The sequence below is a fragment of the Eucalyptus grandis genome, chromosome 9, assembly GCF_016545825.1.
Source record: "Eucalyptus grandis isolate ANBG69807.140 chromosome 9, ASM1654582v1, whole genome shotgun sequence".
NCBI lineage: Eukaryota > Viridiplantae > Streptophyta > Magnoliopsida > Myrtales > Myrtaceae > Eucalyptus > Eucalyptus grandis.
In genome coordinates, this window is record NC_052620.1 from 35,419,278 (window position 1) to 35,440,901 (window position 21,624).

The following is a 21,624-nucleotide window of genomic DNA, read 5'->3' on the forward strand; positions in this document are numbered from 1 at the left end:
TCCTTAAAATATTGACTTTTATAGCTTGAAATAATTATTTAATGAAAATCATCTTTATTATTGATAATAATTAATGTCCAAATAATTTCAAGGATGATGAAAAACTTTTCATCTATTTATTTTCATAAGAAGAATAGGTGATTATTTTTAAGAAGATATTTTTCAAATCATTCATTTTTCGCGAAACAAACAAAGCCATAGCCTCATTTTGATCAAAGAATGCAATCCTTCCTAATTTAGATTACCCATGGTGCTTTGCAATTTTTGATCATATGGAAAAGATTATGAGTTTGGCAGAATTTTATGCTCTTGCGGGTCTTATTCTAGTTAATTCAATTAAGCTCTGAACCTCTCTGCACCAGTCCAATTATATCGCAACTCATGTTGGCTTATTACCACTAGATGCTCTGATTATGCAAATGCAAATTGATAATATCTTTGTTTAGGGGTAGTAGGGATCGATCCCTAATTCTCTTACGCAACAAATAACTAAATGAGCTCATCTAAAAGTTACGTGTCAATAATAATATAATGGAGGTACTTGATTGCACCAATCGAAAATTTGAGGATTTTGATTTCATTAATCCCGATTTGCAATTTATGATTTTGGATATGATCGACTTCCATTTTCACTTCGACCAAGGTCTTTTTTCTATCCAAGCAAAAATAACGCTTAATTGAGCATCGAGCGTTGAATATTCAAGCCGATTCAAGCCTAGTATCGGATTTATCTTAATCGATTACCCCTTACCTGGACCAGTCTGGTTGGTTCAATTTGATACCATTCATCTCTCCTGTTCGATCTTTTCGAGTTGATATAACTCCTATTCAACCACGCATCGCTAATGAATTGCCGCTCTTTATGGTGATGCTTCATGTTTAAAAGCGTTTTGGAAGGAGGCGTGATCAATTCATTTTCCATCGGTGATCGGAAAACTTCATACGACCGTGGAGTTTCAGGTCACCGGCATAAAATCAAAAGCAATTTCATCTAGCAACGACTGCAATTGCCTAACATAGTAAAACAACCCACTCTGCATCACGTTATCAAGCGTCCGAGTTTACTGAATCAGATACCGGCGAATTAAATTTGATCCCATCTGCTTCTTGCAAGAGCTTCAACAACAAGAAGCTAGAAAGTTCTGATGGATCGGTAGCTTATTTATATGCTAAGGAAAAAAACAAGGGTGAGCTCCGATCTTTATCAGTTGAACAGCTTAAAGCCCTTTGAGGCCTTCCCACTTACCCTCCTGCTCCATCCAATATGCATTCATCGTGCCCCCTCGTCTACTATATCAAACAAAAGAATTTAACATTACAGCATATATGGTCATTTCATCTAATCTACTGCTCCCAGTATTGATTGACAGAAGTTATGTATAATCTGGAAGATTATCACATATTTTTGCTACACTCACCTTTTGGGTTTGATTCATTCTAGGAGAACAGTCATGTACTGTCAAATAGAAAGGAGACGATACAAACCCAAAATAAAATCTGGATCATCAAGACTCTCCTTCCCAACTCATCTTTTTTTTCTTTATCAACATAATACAGTGTGTGAGCAGCATCGAGATACAGAGCACATGGTGGACATAATCAAACCATGTGAGAGTTCGCTCATTACTATACAGAAAACATGTCAACTTTCTCTGTAGGGAAGTGTAACACAGCCTTACCTCTTACAAGCTCACATATCCCTTTTTCCTTCAATGAAACCTTAAATTTGCATAACTCGAACCAAGCTGAGTTCTCACCACACAAAAATTTTGCATCAAAGCCAACCATCCATTTAAGTGTGTATAGCCACATTCTGGGAAAAACATGTAGATAAGTAGGAAAGAGTGTTGGTCCTTGAATGACGTTATTTACTCTCCAACCGCCTAAAGCTAGTGACCGAGTCGCTGAATTACACCTCCTTTCCCCTGTACATGTCCCAGAAAATACATTCTCTAGTCTACACAAGCGAGTTACACGTGTAAGAACTGAAAAATCTGCAGTAACGACAATCCATGATATTTGGGCTGCTTTGGTGCCAAGTTCTCAGAATGTAATAAGATTCACTTTCCATTTGGGGTCAGTGAGTTGGTGCCTACATTCTTAAGCCAATCCACCACTTCCTTGATACTTGGCCTCTTGAAAGGGTTGTCATTCACGCATAGGCATGCCACATCGAGAACTTGCACCATCTGATCCTCAAATCCCTTTCCTCTGAGAAGAGAGTCGAAAATTTCCTCCTGTTTCCCCTGCTTCCTCATTTCCTGCACCCACTTCACCAACTCTCTCGACTCTCTTGGCTTCGACACATCTACAGGTCGTTTCCCTGTAAGCAACTCCAGCATGACCACCCCAAAACTGTACACATCGCCTCTTAACGTGGCTATCCAAGCATGAGCATATTCGGGGGGGATATAGCCCAAGGTACCGACAAGCTCTGTGGTAACGTGAGTATGATAAGGAAGAATCAATCTGGACAATCCAAAATCAGCTACATGTGCTTCGAATTTTTCATCAAGAAGAATGTTGCTGGACTTGATGTCTCGGTGTACGATGTGTGGCTCGCATATCTGGTGCATGTAAGCCAGCCCGCAACTTGCGCCCTGGGCTATCTTCAGCCTGGCGGGCCAGTCCAGTTGAGCCGGACCATCGCTCTTCTCATGCAACCAATAATCAAGACTTCCATTCTCCATGTAAGAATACATGAGTAGACGAGAGCCTTCATGGATGCAGTAACCCTGAAGGGCAACCAGATTCTCATGCCGAGCATTGGAAAGAACTTCCACCTCAGCCTTGAATTCCTTCTCCATAAGGCCCATGTCCCCCGAGAGTTTTTTAACAGCCAGCTTCTCCCCGTTTGGCAAGATTGCTCTGTAGACCAAGCCAAAGGCCCCGCAACCGATAATATTTGCCTGGTTGAAGTTGTCAGTGGCTGCCAAAATTTCGGATATTGTAAGATCCTTGAAGTCATTCGTGTTGTCCTGGAACACTATCACCAAGCTGGTGTTCTTGTCAAGCTCCCGAGCAATCCCAAGAGTGGAATTGATGGAAATGTTGTCCAAGTCGGTTTTATCTGAATCCCTTCGAGGACTGACTCTTCTCTTCGTGAATACCCACAAGCCAAAAGTAATCGTGAGACCCGCAATAAAACATGTCCCCACAATCAGACCAACGATGAGCTTCTTATTTGGGCTTTTACTCGGCATAGGAGGGGGGGGCATGGGGGGTGAACTATCATTGCAAAGCTTCTGTACAACTGCACCGCATAATCCGGGGTTTCCCATAAAGCTGGAGTTAGGGAAGGTGTCAAATTGGCCTCCTGTTGGTACCGGCCCTTGGAGATCATTGTCAGCAACGTTGAACAAGGACAAGAAATGGAGACCTTTGAGGGATGTAGGGATTGCTCCAGTTAGTTGGTTAAAAGAAAGGTCTAATTTTTCCAGGTTTGTAAGGTAACATATTTCATTCGGGATGCTTCCTGAAAAATTGTTGTGCTGGACGTACAGAACATGCAGAGATTTCAACTGGCCGATCTCAACTGGTATAGGACCAGAAAGGCTATTGTTATACAAATATATAGCAGGTGGGAGATTTGAGAGTTGATTATACTGCTGATTAGTCGCATTATTGGGCATGACAAAGACCGGCAGCTCCAGATAAGTCTGGTTCAGTGAAGCACTAGGATTCGCCAGTGTCAAAGCCGGTAGATGTGTTAGCACAACCGGGAATCCGCCGCTCAGAAGGTTACTTGACAAGTCCAAGTAGAACAAATTTTGCAAGACAGCAAACCAACCTGGAATGGTACCCGTGATGAAATTCTGCGATAAGTCCAAAACTTCTAAATTGCTAAGCCTTTTTAGCCAAATGGGTACTTCCCCTGTCAATTGGCAGCCACCAAGGGCTAAAACCTGGAGATTCTGGAATCCGCCTGGAGCAATTATAGTATCACCTTCAGGCATGGCTTCGTTCCAAAAGTTCTTGGACAGTATAACGGCACTAAGGTTCTTCAGATTCATCAATATGCTGATCGCCCCGGTAATGTTCGACAGGGAATTGTTAGAAATCGATAAGAAAATCAGCGATTGCAGCGAGACTATCTCCGGCGCGATTTGCCCCTCGAGCCTATTGGTGGCGAATCTAATCGCGGTGAGTGATTTACAAGAGTAAAGGCTCGGGGGCAGTTTACCGGTGAAGTTGTTGTTGCCGAGGTCAAGCGTCGTGAGCTGCTGAAGCGGGGAGAAGTCGAACGCCGAGAGATTTCCTTCCAAGTTGTTGACCCGGAGGATCAATTTCTTGAGTCTCACGCACTTGTTCAATGAAGAAGGCAACGGTCCAGTCAAGTTGTTGATGTAAAGCAGCAAATACTCGAGCTTGGCCAAATTGCCAATACTGTCAGGTATAAGGCCACTGAAATTGTTGGAGTACAGAGCAAGAATCTGGAGATTGCTCAAGTTCCCAATCCCATCGCCAATCGGCCCCTTCAACTGGTTCAAATGCAGAGAAAGTTCCTTGAGCGACGTGGCGGCGTACAAGTCGCCGGGGACTCCCCCGGTGAGCGAATTGAAGGCCGCCCGGAAGACTGCCAGCTCCGAGCAGCTCCCTAGCCCGGACGGGATCTCGCCGCTCAGGTTGTTGCCCGAGAAGTCGAGCGAGCGGACGAGGAGGGCACTGTCGGGTTTCGTGGCGTCGCAGATCGGCGAGGGGATCGCGCCGGCGAGGTGGTTGTTGCTGGCGTTGAAGTTGGTCAGGTTCCGACCGAACTGGAAGATCGAGGACGGGATCGTGCCGCGGAAGGCGTTGCTGGACAAATCCAGGGTCTGGACGGCGTTGTCCTGGGGAAGGGCAGGGATGTCGCCGGACAGCACGTTGGAGCTGAGGTCGAGGACCCGCAGCTGGCCGAGCGCAGAGAAGAAATCGCCGGACAGCTGGCCGGACAGCCGGTTGCCCGAGAGGTTGAGGTGGGTGAGCGAGGACAACTGCAAGAGCGACGGCGAGACGGTGCCGTTCAGGCGGCGGCCGGAGAGCGAAAGTTGGAGGACCCGCCCGGCGGAGGGGTCGCAGAGGACCCCATCCCAGCCGCAGCAGTCGGAGGCGGAGGACCAATTGAGGGGGGCCGCGGGGGCGAGCGGGGAGACGCCGAGGAAGAAGGAGGCGAGGGCGACGCCATCGGAGGGGTAGCAGGCGGCGGCGGCGGAGAGCGCGTGGCACGCGACGAGGTAGAGGAGGAGGAGGAGGAGGATGGCGGCGCGGCGGGGGCAGAGCATGTCTCTGCCGGCGCGGGGGCGGCGGGGGTCCGGCGGGGCCTGGCCTCATGGGGGAGGAGTCATGGATTGGTGGAGGTGGAGGAGGAGGGGGAGGTGGAGGGGAGGAGGAAGTGGTGGTTGCGGGGGTGCGGAAGTACAGGATGCGGGCGTTGCAGGGAAAACCCATTGACCACAGCGTCACAGTAAAGACACACAGAGAGAGGGAGAGAGAGTGACGTTGACGCGAACAAAACAGCGATCTTTAATTATTAAAAGAGAGGGAGAGAGAGAGAGAGAGAGTGGAGATTAAATTTAATGGAGATGGTGGTGGAGGTGGAGGTGGAGGTGGTGGTGGTGGGATTACTGATGATGATGATGATGAGGATGATGATGATGATGATGAGATCGGGGAAGGGAGGAGAGGCGTTGTCTCACGAGGGAGGAGAGGAGGCGTTTACTTTCCGGAGGGGGCGGCTGGTGCGCGCCTGCGGGAGGGATGGAGGGAGGAAGGGATGGACGGATAGATGGGCGGTGGACTTTTTTAACTTTTGGTTCTCGAGGGGGATGAAGACGATGATTGATGGACGACCCCTTTTAGACACGGGTGGAGAGAGAGAGAGAGAGAGAGAGATAGACAGACAGAGACAGAGAGAGAAGCTGCAGCGGAGACGCTCTCCTCTCTCCCCTGTAAAATAATTCCTTTCTTTTTTCGGGCCTCCTCGCTCTGCAGCGTTTTTACTAAAGGTGGCGTTTTTGTCCGCTTCCCCGATGCTGTCAATCTCCCTCCCTCCCGATTTTTCTTTCTTGCCTTCCCTTTTCGCCTCCTACTCTACTCTCCCGTTTGGATTTTTACAGGAAATTTCGTCAGGATTCCTCCTGCAGCCGGACCTGTGTCCCTATAGATTCGAGGGTCCGGTCAAACCCATTCCTCGTTGGACAGAATCTATTGTCATTCGACGCCTCGACGTGGTCCCCGTACGTGAACCCCCGTCCACCCCCAAAACAGAGCACTCGGAGCGGATTTCGGGTGTGCTTCAGTCTGCCCGCACCCAGCGCCTTGATCGAGTTTATAGTAGGGTGTTTTGTCCTCTACATTGGTCCGATTTTCGCAACTTCTTGATCTATAGTTGTGCAAGTGAAGTCCTTCTGTTAATGGGCTGCCGCTGGTGGTGCTATTGGATCGGCGAAGCCGCAATGCTGACATGGCAGAGAAAATTAATATGTAAGGTTGATGCGAAAATTAATATGTAAGGTTGATGCGACGCTAAAGAAGCGCCACATAAACAACAAAGCATTTAGAGATAGAGAGAGAAAAGTGCGTAACCAATAATTAGACACATTAAATGGGTGGATCGGGTGAATAATGATTCGAGCCAAATAAAATCATTTAATCCATTTTATACCTTGCTCGCTCCATAACTCAATTTAGAAAAATCCATACTCAAGGTAAAGTGAGAGTGCGAAATGAATGAGCGCGAGATGAGCAAAAATGAATAAAGAGAGTGGATTTGGTTTAAATAAGTTGTAAATCCATTTATAACTCATTTATAACCCACCTATGATCCATTTACTATTCATATTATGTTCAAACTTATTTATAATCTATTTATTAGTATGATTAACCTATATAACAATCCACTCATTATATATCAATTAAGAATTGAATTTATGACCCATTTTTATATATCCACAACCAATGAGGATCTATTGACCTTCATGGTAAGAGATAGGGGCCTAGGCTAGCAACCTCGTTGGGCAGGGTAGCAGACTAAACTGCACATGAAGAAAGGCAAGGGAGGGAGTATCCTTATAACCCTATAGCCACCAATCACCTAACTGTCATCAATGGCAAGTGATGACTCAGAGAGGGTCACGTGAACCTTGTCGTGGCAATCCAAGACCTATGTAATAGTGGTGCTAAGGATCACACAATCCACGCCCTTGTAGGAGAGCATCACGCAACCCACGCTAGTGATTGCAAGGAAGCAATGTAATCATCTTAGCGAGCAATATGCTTTGACATCGTGTTGCTTGAATAATCTAATGTAGTCTAGCTAATGACATCTTGTTAAATGCTACTTTGAGGTAATTTTTAAGAAATAAGGGGAGTAACCATCGGGTGGCAAAAGAAACTGATCGAGAGGGCAAAACAATCTTTACAGTCAACATCAAGAAAATCACCCGCACCAACGATCCAATTTTATACCTTCAAAGCACCTCTTAAGTGCACTCCTTCCCAATATACCCAATCATATTAGAGAATTGGAAACTACATCAAATTCCAACCTTTCAAAAGAAAGAAAGATATAATAAAAAATAAAAAGTAAAAAAAAAAAAAAAAACCATTGAAGATATGACCACCTGGCATTTGGTGATAGAGACCAGCTTTATTCTAGGGGATTGGGTTACTGCAGACCATATCTTTTCTAATCTCTCTTTAAGTATCTGATTAATTAAGGTAATCATTTCTTCACTAGTGGTGCTTTGGAATAACCTAACTTTCTATTCCCCGGAGAATATGTGAATTTTCAGTGACCAAAAGGATTATTTAATGGGAGGGTTTTGAGCAACTTGTTGAATACATTATCGGCTCATGATGAGGTTGTGGTTGGGGAAGCGCTGAAGTGGTCTCTGCTGCACCTTTTTGTTCTCGGTACCTAACGAAATGATTTTCAATTGCACACTGGCCTTTAAGCTTTCTTCTAACCCTCGTTTAGTGCTCTGTTTTTCTCTTTATCATGCACCTTTCTAAGTGCTCCCCGGAGACCGATCCTGGGCGCGAAACGTGTACCTTAAACTAAGTTGGTGGACTTTGAGGATGTCTGGCCATCTCGCTTCTTCTGACATTGGAAAGATTTCGGTATAATTTATGCCCCCCACTTGCAATTCGGGCGTGGATTACTGGCGATGCAGCTGTGGATGGTCGATCAGAAAATCGGAAAGTCAACAGTGGAGGCCAAAACAACCATCGCTGTTTAGGTGCATCTAGGGCCTAGGCTTCATCTCTTTATATGGTTTGTTTTGGGGATTGCTGCAGACCTTTAGTGGCGTCTCGAGTTTATTCTCGGGCAAGTGGTCAACCGCCGGAGGACAAAATACGTACTTATGTGTAAGTCCGATCGCTTTCGAAATGCTTGGATGTACGCCATAATAAAATAGTCGGGAATTCACTGTCACACACTTAATTAAACCTCAATTGAGTACATTATTAATCAATGCAGAGATGATCTCTCTCTCTCTCTCTCTCTCTCTCTCAAGTCACGCCAAAATCACCATTAAATTAGGCTGACCGAAATATTTGAGATGTACATCACCATCTCATCTACAAAATAGGGTTTTTCTTTCATTTGAGGTCAAAGTCAACTGAAATTGTTGCTAGTGATTCGCAAGTATGATCTGCATCACCTGTTAATAAACTTAGGGAAGATGTTGATCTCCTACCACATAGAATATTTTTTTAACTCATTTCCTTTTAATGAATGAGAAGCAAATGACCTATTTTTCTTCATCTTTTTTTAATCAGACGAAAGGCGTACAAGTGGCAAAATCTAGAACCCAAGTGCAAGAGTTCGTGGAAACAACAGCAAGTGGTGGGGTTATCCAAGTGGTCATTTCACTTGGGTGATTTCACTTGATTTAGAGGTTTGACTTTTGCAATTCAAGAAATCATAAAAAAAATCTGTACATAGACTCATCTGGAGAAACAAGATGCGACTGACCACATAAAGTAGAAGAGAATTCTTATCACACGCAATGCGACGGATATACATATTTATTTCTTTATTTTTCCAAAATATAAATGATTTTAATTCTATCATACTGATTAAGCCCGATCAAGACATCAGGACGATGGTCTGAAAGCGCCGAAAATCATTACATCAAATTGATATAATATGCTAGAAATTTGTTAGGATCATGTGCTTTTGGACAAATGTGGAGCTTAGCCCGGATGTGTTGATCGAGACTTGTGTCCTAATTCAAAGATCTAGAGTTCCCATTCCATCTTGGTTACTTCCCTTGCATGTGATCATAGTCCCACCAAACTCAACCATTTTTCGATTTCTTTTGACATTACTTAAAAACCAAGTTATGCTCATAAACATAAGACAAAAATAAGAACGAAGTTGAAGGCTGCTTTTGGTTTTCTAAACGAATTTTTGTTAGTACTCCTGGAATTGGACTTTCAAAGGATCTGTTATTTGGCGAATCAATTGGATGTTAATTAGTTACGTCATTCGATGTAAAAATTGGGCACAATTTTGAATCGAAAATGATGAAATTTTTTCAAGTTCAAAGCTAGATGGGTCAACAATGGACGATGGCTCGTTCGTTCTATCATTGATCAAGGTGAACATTTGCCCTTGATGTGTGGAAGTGTTTTTCATTTTACTTGCTCATTACGGATATCTTCTCGCGAATTGTGACCAATGACCATCATCTCCTTTGAGTTTTATGATGTTACCCTTTTCTCCAAGTGGCCCTCTATAAAAGTAAATCCATCCATCACTTTTCTGGAAGCACAAAAGAAAATTGTACATTTCAAAAAGTAAAATTAAAGATAATCGACTTGAGGGTTAGCACTTGGAGGTCCCAATGGTACATAATGGGAACAGAGAATCTAACTCGCTCGTTCATGAATCTACCCCGTGAATCGGGATGTGGCATTTTATAAAGTTGTGGTGTTAATAATTTTAAACATATTAGATTTTCTTTTTAAATGAGATAATGCGTCAAATTGAGTGTTTGGGAGTGTGCACTCCAATATGAAACGAGAAGTGTTTGAAACTTAGTTTGCTATATTATTTAGTTATAAGTATGTACAATGTGTTCCACTAGGTTGAATCAACCTCGGATTCTCGGATAAAATTGCCGATTCCCAATTCAAAACCAAGACTGTGCTCAGGATAGGCTAATATTTGAGCTTTAGAATCGAGAACCACGTCGGCTCTCTCTGAAATCGGTCTAAAACAGTATCAATCAAGCTAGTTTCTGAGATGGATCGGGTCTGATGCTCACCCAAATAAAAAATCGATGGCATTTGGAAAGTTGGTGGATGGCATGAAGAGTACTGTTTGATGGTAGGCCTATAGGCTACATTGAAAACATGGGCTCTTTAAGTCAAATCCAAATACTTCCATGACAAGAAATGTGATTTATTCTGGCCAAAGAATAAATGGACATGAGGACATCATACTTTGCAAGTAATAGTGACATATAGTGGCCATACCGGGCAAGCGACCAGTGGCAGAGGATGGCCAAAAAGAAAGAAAGAACAAGAGTCCATATTCTAACCAATATCCTACCTAAATTCAATTGGAAACCAACCTCCTAGTGGTTTGATTTTTCCCTTTCTTTAGGTTCAACCTGAGCAATTTGACCAAATTGGTTCCACGAGCACGCCCATCTACCTATAATCATCTTGCAAGTAGTTGCATAACAAGATCAGGGTTTTTATTGTAACTGTTGTTGGATCCATTTTGAGAGCCAAGAAAAAGACTGATGATATACAATCTTGGACATACAGATGTTTCGCGTGCTGCCTTTTGAACTAGAAATTGATTTGGGCTTGAAAATCATACATTCGTTTAGATCATCTATATGAATATATTATGTTAGAGTTTCTCAAAATGTTGCCTCCAAACTTGCCACCAGGAAAAAAGAAAAAGAAAAAAGAAGAAGCAAACAATAATGAAACAGGTAAGAGTTTCACGAGAGATTCTTACTATCTTCGTTTGTACAATTTGTAGGTTCATTTATATTGATATGTTGTTCATAACATATAATGGAAATAATAAGATGTGAAAATATACACTTTTATTATTGCTATTACAAATAGTGAATATGATAAATTAAAAAACATAGATTTTATATCTTATCCCATCAAGTCTTATTTGGGCTAGAAATCTAGCCGACCAAATATAGCTTAAGCGAATGATGTGCTCTAAAACCTATAATCTTATATATTAAGCAAATAATATAATCAATAATCTTGCGTGCGTCTATATATATTCATCTGTGCATTAATGATGTAGGTGTTTTGCAATTAATGTTTCTCATTAAAGTATTTTCTTCTTATTATTATCATTAACATTATTATCGTTATCATGTAGAAAAATGGGTGTTGTCTACTTGTGGGAGGTTTTGTGATTGGGATAATGATACGAATGGTCTTTGTACTTTGGCCCAATATGTAATGTGGTTCATGAATTTTAAATTTATCAATTATAATCCCCAAACTTTAGTTCAACGTACAATGTCGTTCTGAACTTTTAATTTGTTTAATATGATCTCTTAACTTTTGATAAATGTTCAATTTAGTTTTTGGATTACATGAAAATATTCAATGATGTCCTTCCATTAGTTCAAGTTCATAAATAAAATTGAATTTTGAATCAAAGTTTTTGAACCATTTGTGTTATTTGTTTTAAAGTATTTTCTTACATATATGAACATGCATATGTAACTACTACTACTCCTATTATTATTATTATTATTATTGTCGTCTTTGTTGTTATTAATATTATTATTATTATCATCATCACCAATAGTTATATAAGATATGTCTCATACAAAAAGGAGGGCTTTTGTAAAAGAGGGTTTTCTTGCAATAATGAGGTACAATTGACTAATTGAACTTTTAGACAGATTAGACACTTTATCTTTATGTAACTAATATTATCTTATATTATCCTATATATGAAAGTGGATTTTAGTAGGCTATAAGTAGCTTTCCACTACGGGAAGAAAATCTTGGTGCTTTATGGGTCAAGAGGTGAAGACCCCATGATGTGATATCGACTGAATAGAATATACCACGAAGAGACGTTAATTCTCACCGAAACTTTTTATGCCCCAGGCAGTATAAAACTCCAAAAAGGCTTCATTTTTGTCTCTTGCAACACGAGAAAAGGGAAAATTACCAATTAGTCCTAAGTTTATTGTACAAATGTCAATTTAATCAATTTAATTCTAAATTGTTGTACGATTTAATGTAGTCCTTGACAATGTGACGTAGACTCGACAATTGATTTCATATTTGTTATCAAAATTGCAAAGAAAATCTCGTAATCATTCTCATGGCTTCCATTTAATCTTTGGAACTTCATCCAATGAACTTAGGCTCAATTTGTTTTGTGGAAATGAACAATTTAGAAAATATTATAAAAAATGATTTGTTATATCGCTTAAAATAATTAGTCTATCGAAAATGTTTTTATTATCTATCATAATTTATGTCTAAACATTTTTATGTGAAATTATTTTTTTAAACTTATTCTTTTTTATAAGTAATATAAACGATCATTTTTAGAATAATGTTTTAAATTATTTATTTTTCATGGAATAGACAAAGTAAGTGGAAAATTAAATTCATTCAAAACGAGGAGAAAAATGCCTTGAAGAAGAAGAAGAAGAATTACATTTTGGATTATTACCTTTAACATCAATTTTAAAAAATGTAAATAAAATCGTTAAGGTCAATCAATTACAATGTGATTACTTATTAATAAAGAATTGGTATGCATACAAGCCGATGCGCTCAAGTATACAGCTAGGCTGGGAATTTGCGGAGGAGGCGAAGCGATAATGGTGCCGTCTTGCTTAGGTCCTACGGCCTTTGTTCGGCTCGCTAGGCTCCAAATTTGGCTCACCGAGGGTTGCGCGATGCCGGAAAGCTTCGCCCTCACCTTGGGTGGACATCCTCAGTGCCACCTTCATTGGGGTTGCATGACCCTAACGAGCCTTGTCGAGGTCTCATGGTCTCTATTCGACACTTGTTGGGTTTTGGTTCTATTGCCGTGACAGCTTGCTAGCTCTAGTAATCCACCCTTCTCTTTTTCCTTTTTTCAATTATTTTTGTTAGAGAAATCCCTTATGGTGTTTTGAAGATGACAAAATAAATCAAAGGCTACTGATATGTTTAATGGTTAAGTAATAGACCATACAGATGATAAAACATGTAAATGATATTGTTAAAGTCAGAAGACTGCCATAAGATTGAACGTAACACATGTCCAAAGTATATTCGAAGATTTCCAGACTTCGTGTCAAAGTCTCATTCTACATCGAAGTCATCAACTCGACAAATTCGGATTGAACGTGAATGATGAATTAGAAGATGATTCTATCTTGTCAAGCCGAACCAGGTACAAACATTAAAGCTAAATCTGTTCAGAAGTAGAATATGTTCAGACTCGGATTGCAAAGTCTATCGCACTCAGACTCAGATTGTAAAGTCTATTGCTCTCAGACTTTACATCTAGATTCGACAGAACGTAACTCAAGCCCAATCATATAACGGCTAGTGATCTGGTTTGAATTCAACATCAAGATTGATTTGATTGATTCAATTTAATTGATTGACAATTAGATATTGAAGACAAGAACTTTCTATACGAATAAGCTTTACTTATGGAAACCAAGATTCCATTTGTATGGGCAATCGGAATCATTATGGGATTCTACCTTTGTCACTCAACGGTTACCAAATCTTCTAAATACAGAGCTGTCCAATGGGTATATTGGAAGACGATCCTCAATACTGTCCAACGGGCAGTTTGGAAGTTGATGAGTATTTAAGGAGATGAAGGACCGATGATCAAGTAAGAGACTGAGCGTAAAATTTATAATTCTAAAGTCCGAGCGATCTTTGTTCATACACTTGTCTTTGGAGAGCTTAAACGTTTGTGATCTTGAAAGAAATACCAAAAGAGTGACTTAGTGAGATAGTGTGATCTACTACTAAGTGTTTGCACTCAAAGTTATAATCTCTTGTTGATTGCATAGTGGAATCAAGCCAAGAAAGCTGTTAGCGTGGGAGAGTGGACGTAGGCTTGGATTAAGCCAAACCACTATAAACTTTGTGTTCTTATTCTCTTCCCTAACTCATTTGTTTTGTTTGAAGTTTATTTTATTCTGCATATATTTACCAAGGTTTATTTTTACACCTATTCACCCCCCTTTAGGTGTTCTTACTAGCACTTTCAATTTTAACTTCACTTTAAAAAGCTGTTTTAGGAGAATGTACTAAAATCCAATTATTAAGAGTAGGTTTGGTTCGACTTTGCAAATGGAACTTGAGAAAATAGAAATATCTTTGACCTAAAGCCCCTGAGAAAATGTAAACCATTTGGTTAAAAATCTCTTATAAAGTTATTTTGGCCTAAATGCTGTTTGGCAAATATTTTTTTTTTGCAAAAAGCTTTTGGGTCTAATATTTGTCTTTTTTAAATAAAAAAATTAAACCCTTCAACAAAGGGCTAAGGCCACAAACGAGCCAAATCTGGTGCCAGCGGTCGTTGCCCAAGATTGTACAACCCCCAACCAAGGTTGTGACCCAAGTAGTTGAGTAGGGTCGTGCGACCTCATCGTTTGGGGTCACACTACCCCAACGACAATCACTTGGGTTGCGCGACCTAGGCAACGGCTGCGTGGGTTGCCACACTTGAGGTCTCCCGACCTCACCCTTGCTCAAAAAAATGAACAATAACAAAGGGCAAAACCAAAAAAATTTAAAAATTGGTGAATACAACTTTGGATGAAGAAAATGATTTAAGTATTTGGTCAAATGCCGAATGCCCATTAGCATTGGGCCTTCGACTTTCTCAAGGCTAATATTCGGTCGAAAGCTCTTTAGGAAAACTTGCCAAACATAGTAACATTTCCCCGGGGACCGAAAGTCCATATAAAAAGCTAAGCTATTTGCTCTTTTTTTCCCCGATACCTTAAGTCAAAGAATTTCCTATTTTACATAGAGAACTATGAATTTTAGTTTCCTTTTTTTTTTATAAACAAAATGATAAATATACTTGAGATGGGTTTCGAACCTAGGAAGATTAGAAAATTCATTAACGTTTTTAACTACTAGGACACATTTTGTTCAAATGGCAGGTTTTCCTAAATTTATAGTTATACTACTTAAAGTCAGGCCCGTTTCAAAGTCGATCCTGAAACGGCCGATTTAGTTACAATTGGTTCATTAGAGACATTAGTTCAATTCTCGATTTCCAAAAATCGAAATCAGCCCTACGATGTACATTTGAGGTTTTGGAAAACTACTCACCTTGCAACTGATTACCTCTATTTTCTAATCTTGATAAAAATAAGAAAACAACATCGAATTTTTGCTTGTTCGGTAGTCTTAGCATCAAAATCCATGCATATGGTGAGATATTCAATCCTTTTTTTTCAAAAAAATGTTATCCCAAATTTTATGCGTTTTTGAAACTACAAACAGATCAATGCTTAATCTTTGTATTTGAGTTTTAAAGTATTATTATTCATATTTTTGACTTTATGAAATTAGGCTTCATTTGTTTGATTTGAGTAACATTTTCTAAAAATATCACTCATATCATTAAAAAAAAAAAAAAAAAAATGAATGGACGATAAATAATTTTATTGTAAATGATTAAAAAAATTCATCAATTATATTTTATAAATTATTTATTTTTCACGAAACAAATAAACTCTTAATGACAAAAATTAATGTAAAGGAGGTTAAGAGTCAAGTATAGGATTTGATGATGGGCCCATCCATTTTTTCTAACGTGGGCTAATGACCTCCGAAGTCCAAGACCCGTATCCAGACCCGAGATCCACCAAAACCTTCGCCTCCCTCTCCGTCGCGCGCAGTCCCCCTCCCCCCCGCCGCCGGAGCGAGGCGAAGAAGGAGAGCTCCCCCCCTTCTCTCGCGAGCGATCGAAGGCTGCTCTCCTTCGGAATGGCGGCGAAGAGGAAGATGGAGTGGGCCGCGAGCGGGGCCCACCTGCGAGGGGTGCCGAGGCGGGCGGTGTTCGCGGCCGTCGGGGCGTTCGCCAAGGCGGTGGCGAGCCTCCTCAACACCACCACCGTCCACAACGCCGACACCCTCCTCCGCCTCGTCCGCCACCGCCCGCCCGGCGTCCCTCTCCTCACCGTCAGCAACCACATGTCCACGTCGGTGCTCCGTCGCTCCCTCTTCCGTTTCTTTCTCGATTCGCCCTTTGTTTGTTTGTTTGTTTGTTTTTTTTTCTCTCTCTCTTTTCCTGCTTCTCTTGTGCGGTCGGGTAATGTTTGTTGGATCGCTACGTGGGGAATTCCTGAAGTTGTCAGCTAGAGAGCCATGGTGAATTCATGTACAACCGAAGATGGAAGGCTGCCCGCATTTAGATCTCCGTGAGGAGCTGCATTTGAGTTTAATCGCAGAAAATGAGCAGTCTTGGCTCAGTTGAACCGTGAATCTGTTCGCTGTTTCCGAGCTTTAGTTTGCCTGCTCGGTGTTGAGATTTCCTATATGGTTATTTTACATGCCATTGGTTCGAATTTATAAGGAGACTCATATGGAAGTTGCTTAGCTCAAGGGCGATTTGGCACGTGTTTTGGCAAATTAAGGTCGATTAATTAGGGGGGGATTACTATGGTAGGTACAGCAGTGCCGTCTTCGTGGGTGATGCCAAAAAGTGATGGCACCAACTAGTAGTTGGCACGAAGCTTATTTCACTTGTTATTTGAATGTGCTCTTTCACTGTATTGGGTGGCTATTTGTCTTGAGTTTTTATTTATTTTTTTTCTAATTGGATCAGGTTGGACGATCCTGTTATGTGGGGATTCAAGGGATTTCCCTCCACGGATGCAAGTTTGGCCCGATGGGTGCTAGCTGCTGAAGACATATGTTTCAAGAATGCAGTGCTCTCGTATATTTTTCGACTTGGTAGGTAATATGTTGTTACTTTTGATGCTCTTTGCAACAAAGTTTCCTCTCTATTCTTTTAAGTTGACATTGTCGGTTTCTTACTCCCAATCATGGGGAGCTCGCTTAGATCAACACTGTAACGGTAGCTGACTCTTACATTGTACTCGATTATAGTTTGTATCTGGAAACAGTGAATGTGCCTAAGATGCTTCATTTCCAAAGGAAACTTCGTTTCAGTCATAGGTTGCCAAACTTTCTCTTCTGAGATCTGTTTCCTTTGTATCTTTCAAGCTGGCACATTGACTCCATTGAGAACCAGATAAGTATCAGCATGAGAGATAAATTTGGAGAACTAGAGAACACACCTAGTTTCTCTCTTGGTAATTTGTTGATAAAGTTTTTTCCTGCCAGAAAAGTCTCTTCCTTTCTCTTCCCATCCTCAAACTTCTTTGGCAAGCTTTTGTCATTGATTTTTTTCAACTTATGTTTGAGGGGATCATCTGTTCATTCCTCGGCCTCATGCAAAGAACGACCAAATAATGGATGGTCATTGATTCATTATGGTGATTTTCTGGTGCTATGGACAGTTACTTTATGGATCTGTATCATATGAAAATTACTGCACAATGATTATTCAAAGTAGATATTAAATGAACTCAAGCTGGTCCTAGAAGAAAAACCCGACTTGTCATGATTCATTATTTCGCTATTCAAACCCATGTCAAGGGAAACTTTGTCTATCTTGATTCATTTCTTCTGCATCCTTCAATACCAGCTTGTTTGTTCAGGATATACAAGAATTGAGCAAAGCTGTGGCTGTCGTGGTCTCAGGACAGTAGAATACAGATGTATTATTCAAATTGTAAACTTTTGTGCATGTGTGGTTAGTCTTGCTGAAATATTGTTTTTTGGCTTATGGTAGATATTATTGCAAAAACTATTTACACATGCCTTGTTACTTAAGTAGTAAATGATGCAGGGAAATGCATACCTATCACCAGGGGTGGCGGTATATATCAAGAACACATGAACGAAGCTCTTGAGCGATTAAGTGATGGTGAATGGGTATTTATTTAACACTTCCCCTTTAATTTTTCTTCGTAGTATAATTATCCTTTAATTATTTAATACTCCTGTCAAGTAAGATGGCTGAAACTTGTTTTCCCCAATAAGGCTTAGTGTCATCAAGTATATTAATACATCTGTGGGCTTAATTTTATGTGTACCTGGTCAATGAATGTATCCAAGACAACTTTCGTTGATAGATGTGATTGCAGGGGTTTTTCACTTTAGATTGGGTATGCATATATACCATCTAAGGTTTGCCTAGTCCAGGAAAGAGAATTGGGCTCTCTTGATTATTATTTGTCTATGTTAACTAATGGATGCAAAAGGCAATTGGTTGCCTGTTGTAAACTTGTAGTTAAGAATGCCGTCTTCTGCATAGTGCCAGGCAGTAATGAGAGAAAAAATGGTGCCTGGAGCTTTTCTGTATAGCCTATATCACTGCACCATCCATGATGGTGGACATATATATTCTTGAATTTTTCTGCGATTTGAAATCCCCTCACCCCCCAATCATGTGCATCTACATTGGTAGTTTTACTGAATATATTGCTGATCTGCAGTTGCATACATTTCCAGAAGGAAAAGTGTCCCAAGAAGATGGACCTATACGAAGATTAAAGTGGGGAACCGCTAGTCTAATTGTTCGAGCCCCTGTCACTCCAATAGTCCTGCCGATTGTTCATCATGGACTTCAAGAGGTAATTTAAAAAGATTAGCATGGAAATATTAATAATATACTAGTCTATTTCATGCGCCAATTTACTAATTATCTATCAGGTCAACTTGTTGGTCCACCTGTTAGGTGTCTACCTATACTTGTCATTTTCAGTGACAAGACACATACACCTTTTTGTCCCTAATTCACTTCTTCTACTGATAAAATCTGTTGTGAGGGAAATTAACTTTGGTTTTTATGGGAAGGACATGGACATGCTTGACTTGGTGGTCAGAACTTACATAAGGAGTTCATTATAGTTACTGATGTTGCACGATCTCTTCAAAACTTATAGGAGTTATGCAAATGAAATACGAGATGGTAATTTCATGTGTTGAGATGATTGTATTTCTTGCAATACTGAAGGATCACTCTCACATAGCATCCAACTTCAGCTTCTGATCCAGACACAAAAGGGAGAAGGCGTTATCAATACATGTGAGAGGGTACTGATCACAGATCAATTCCTATTAGCTTCACTTCCTAATATTTTGAGACTACCTGCTGTTAGATGAGCAGCAGACCTCATGCACCATATTTAGCGTTGCAACATCAGGATTAAATGGACATTTCTGTTTTTGTTAATATTTCTGTCTTTGTCTCTTTTTTGACAAACCTGGGCTGTCTAAATTGCACTATTAACGATCAAATCAATCTGGACTATTGATAAGCACCACCTGACAAGAAATAGAACCATATGCAGTGTACCCTGCAATTGCTCAAGGATGTTAACAGATAATCTAGTAATATATTTTTGTTGGGAACTTAGGTTACATTAACTTTTCCTTATTGCTTAATCTAAATCTTGCGGTGACACTTACTTTGAGTTCTTTCGATTTGAAATACCTGGAAACTTTCACAACATATAAATGTTGACTCATTGTTTGGTGGGAGAAGAAAAATGTTATGCTGAAGTGTAAAAAATTGGTGCTCTTAATGAGAAAGAACCCTGGTTTGATTTGATATTGTTGAATTGTTTTTTAGCTTGGGCATTGTTTCCTCATTGATTTTCAATTCCTTTTCAGGTTATGCCTGAAAACTATTTTCGTGGCAGAAGACCTCCTCTCCCCCTATGTAATAAAAGAATTAATATAGTCGTAGGTGAGCCAATTGAATTTAACCTTCCTAAAATGAGGGAAATGGCAATTACTACTTCTCGTGATTTTTCGCTTCCTACTTTGGGATGGCCTAGTGCTTCTCCATGTGGACTCGATGAGGCAGCACAGAGATCTCTGTATAATGCTATATCAGATCGAATTCAAGCTGTTATGGAGAGCTTGCGCATTTTCGGTAAAAAAAATTTAACGTCATAGGACTAAGGGCTTCCCTTTTTTGGTAAAGCCCAAGCCAATGAGTTTTAACAATTTGATGGAATTTTGACAGCACCAGTGTGTTACCTTGTGGTTGAGGATAGAGTAAGAATATTTTTTCTGTTCAATTTTGTCTGTGTTATTATTTATTCATATACTCTAGTTGTAGCTCAAGAAGAGGCAGATTCTTTTTGGCCATGCCTTCTGAATTATGGAGTGCATCAGATTAGAGCTCCATGTTGAAGGATAGACAAATATCTTGAAGAAATAAGTAATAAATCTTGTTCTACAACTCTATGTACGTATGATTTCATTTTAGATTTTAAAATTCATCTCCATTTCAATCTCTTTTAATGTTTTATTCTGGCTACATTTGTCGTCCAGTGTGTGATTTTCCACGAGGACGAAAATTTGTTCGCTGAATACCTGTTGTGGGGCAAAAGTTAACCAAAACTCATTTCTTACCTCAGCTGAAGTTAGATGCTTCTCACTTTCTTCTGCATGGTGGGTCAATGCTCATCATGGATGCATTGGAAGCTTACTCATAAAATTCATGTGGCAGATTGGAAGGTCACAATTCACTCCTTTTTGCTCACTCACAAGAATTAGTGCGATGATCAAGCACATGATTTGGGACCCGTGTTGGGGACATTATGCAAGTGCGGTTTGTTGGGTAGCTTTGGGTTCATGCTACAGGAGACCCTTGGTTATCATAACAAGAGGGAATGACTAACATGCTTAAAATCAAAGAACCATGATTTGGAATCTTGTCTTGTCACCTAGCTTTATACTCTTCCCCGCAAAGTAGTGAAAAGAGAGGCATTTTGCATTGGAAAATGGTGGGATTTGCTTTACCTTACCTCAGCTTGAAGTGCCATCGGAAAGCTTAACTGCTGGCAAAAGAAATCCACAACTGAAAACTAGAAATGCCACAGAGACTGTAGTTTTCAGTGGTATGAGTAATAGGTGAACTTTGTTTTTCTTCCTAAAGAAGCATTCTGGTGGCATTTCAATGTCCAGGATCATTGTCCATTGACCTCTACCTAAATTTCCCCAAAAAGTTTTTAACATTAAGATTCGTGCCTAAAAGCAGGAAAGAAAAGAAAGCTTGCTTTATGAGCTAAATCATTTGATCTGGCATCACCCTTTTCCTTATCCCTATCCCTACGCACGGTTGTTGGCTGCACGTACAGGTTCGCTGCCATTGCTGTCCCAAAGTTTTTCCTTCAATCTCCTGAGCCCAGGTAAAGAAACGGCACTGAGGGGGCATGCAGAGAGAGACGGGGATTTAAAAAAGGGCAAGAAAAGATATGGAGGGAAAACAGAATCCTGGTCATGTGTCTTAAATGCCACCATGGGTTTGACCTGGTTGTGGTCGTTTGTTGTTGGAACTGTCTCTCGGTCGGCCTTCACAACATTTCGGGCGCAGGCATAAAGTTGTGTCCGTCCATAAAGGCTGGTGAATAGTCAATCTGGTGTGTTATTTCTCGTGAGCTTAATCAATAGCCCCTACACATCATCATTGGCCAAACCAAACCCAACAATAAAATAAACACAAAAAAGAGAACCCCACATAATTACCCATTTGGCCACTCCTCCTCCTCGGTCTCCTCCCCATTC

At 40.5% G+C, this 21,624-nt stretch overlaps 2 protein-coding genes across 8 annotated transcripts; one reads left to right on the forward strand and one right to left on the reverse strand.

Moving 5' to 3' along the window:
- Positions 1-1,482: 1,482 nt before the first annotated feature.
- LOC104420729 (tyrosine-sulfated glycopeptide receptor 1) lies at positions 1,483-5,818 on the reverse strand. Its single transcript, XM_018862477.2, has one exon. The coding sequence runs from the start codon at positions 5,259-5,261 to the stop codon at positions 2,061-2,063; it is 3,201 nt and encodes a 1,066-aa protein (XP_018718022.2). The 5' UTR covers positions 5,262-5,818; the 3' UTR covers positions 1,483-2,060.
- Positions 5,819-15,780: 9,962 nt separating this feature from the next.
- LOC104419542 (N-acylphosphatidylethanolamine synthase) lies at positions 15,781-20,717 on the forward strand. Of its 7 annotated transcripts, none has more exons than XM_039301414.1 (7): positions 15,826-16,175; positions 16,802-16,929; positions 17,700-17,759; positions 17,891-17,976; positions 18,540-18,677; positions 19,061-19,140; positions 19,720-19,847. In XM_039301414.1, the coding sequence occupies exons 1-6, from the start codon at positions 15,961-15,963 to the stop codon at positions 19,094-19,096; spliced, it is 663 nt and encodes a 220-aa protein (XP_039157348.1). In that variant the 5' UTR covers positions 15,826-15,960; the 3' UTR covers positions 19,097-19,140; positions 19,720-19,847. The 7 variants fall into 7 exon arrangements, 6 of the variants coding, with proteins under 6 accessions (XP_010029532.2, XP_039157345.1, XP_039157348.1 ...); XR_005546331.1 differs by having other exon boundaries at positions 15,827-16,175; positions 18,990-19,140; positions 19,720-19,789; XM_039301411.1 differs by lacking the exons at positions 19,061-19,140; positions 19,720-19,847 and adding an exon at positions 20,475-20,717 and having other exon boundaries at positions 15,825-16,175.
- The last annotated feature ends 907 nt before the right edge of the window (positions 20,718-21,624 follow it).

Bases quoted from the DNA above. Each gene is read 5' to 3' on its own strand.
- LOC104419542 (XM_010031230.3), top strand. From the start codon at position 15,796: ATGACCTCCGAAGTCCAAGACCCGTATCCAGACCCGAGATCCACCAAA. The intron at 16,176-16,801 runs GTCGGTGCTCCG...TAATTGGATCAG, and splicing joins GTCAGCAACCACATGTCCAC to GTTGGACGATCCTGTTATGT. The intron at 16,930-17,890 runs GTAGGTAATATG...TAAATGATGCAG, and splicing joins CTCGTATATTTTTCGACTTG to GGAAATGCATACCTATCACC.
- LOC104420729 (XM_018862477.2), bottom strand. From the start codon at position 5,261: ATGCTCTGCCCCCGCCGCGCCGCCATCCTCCTCCTCCTCCTCCTCTAC.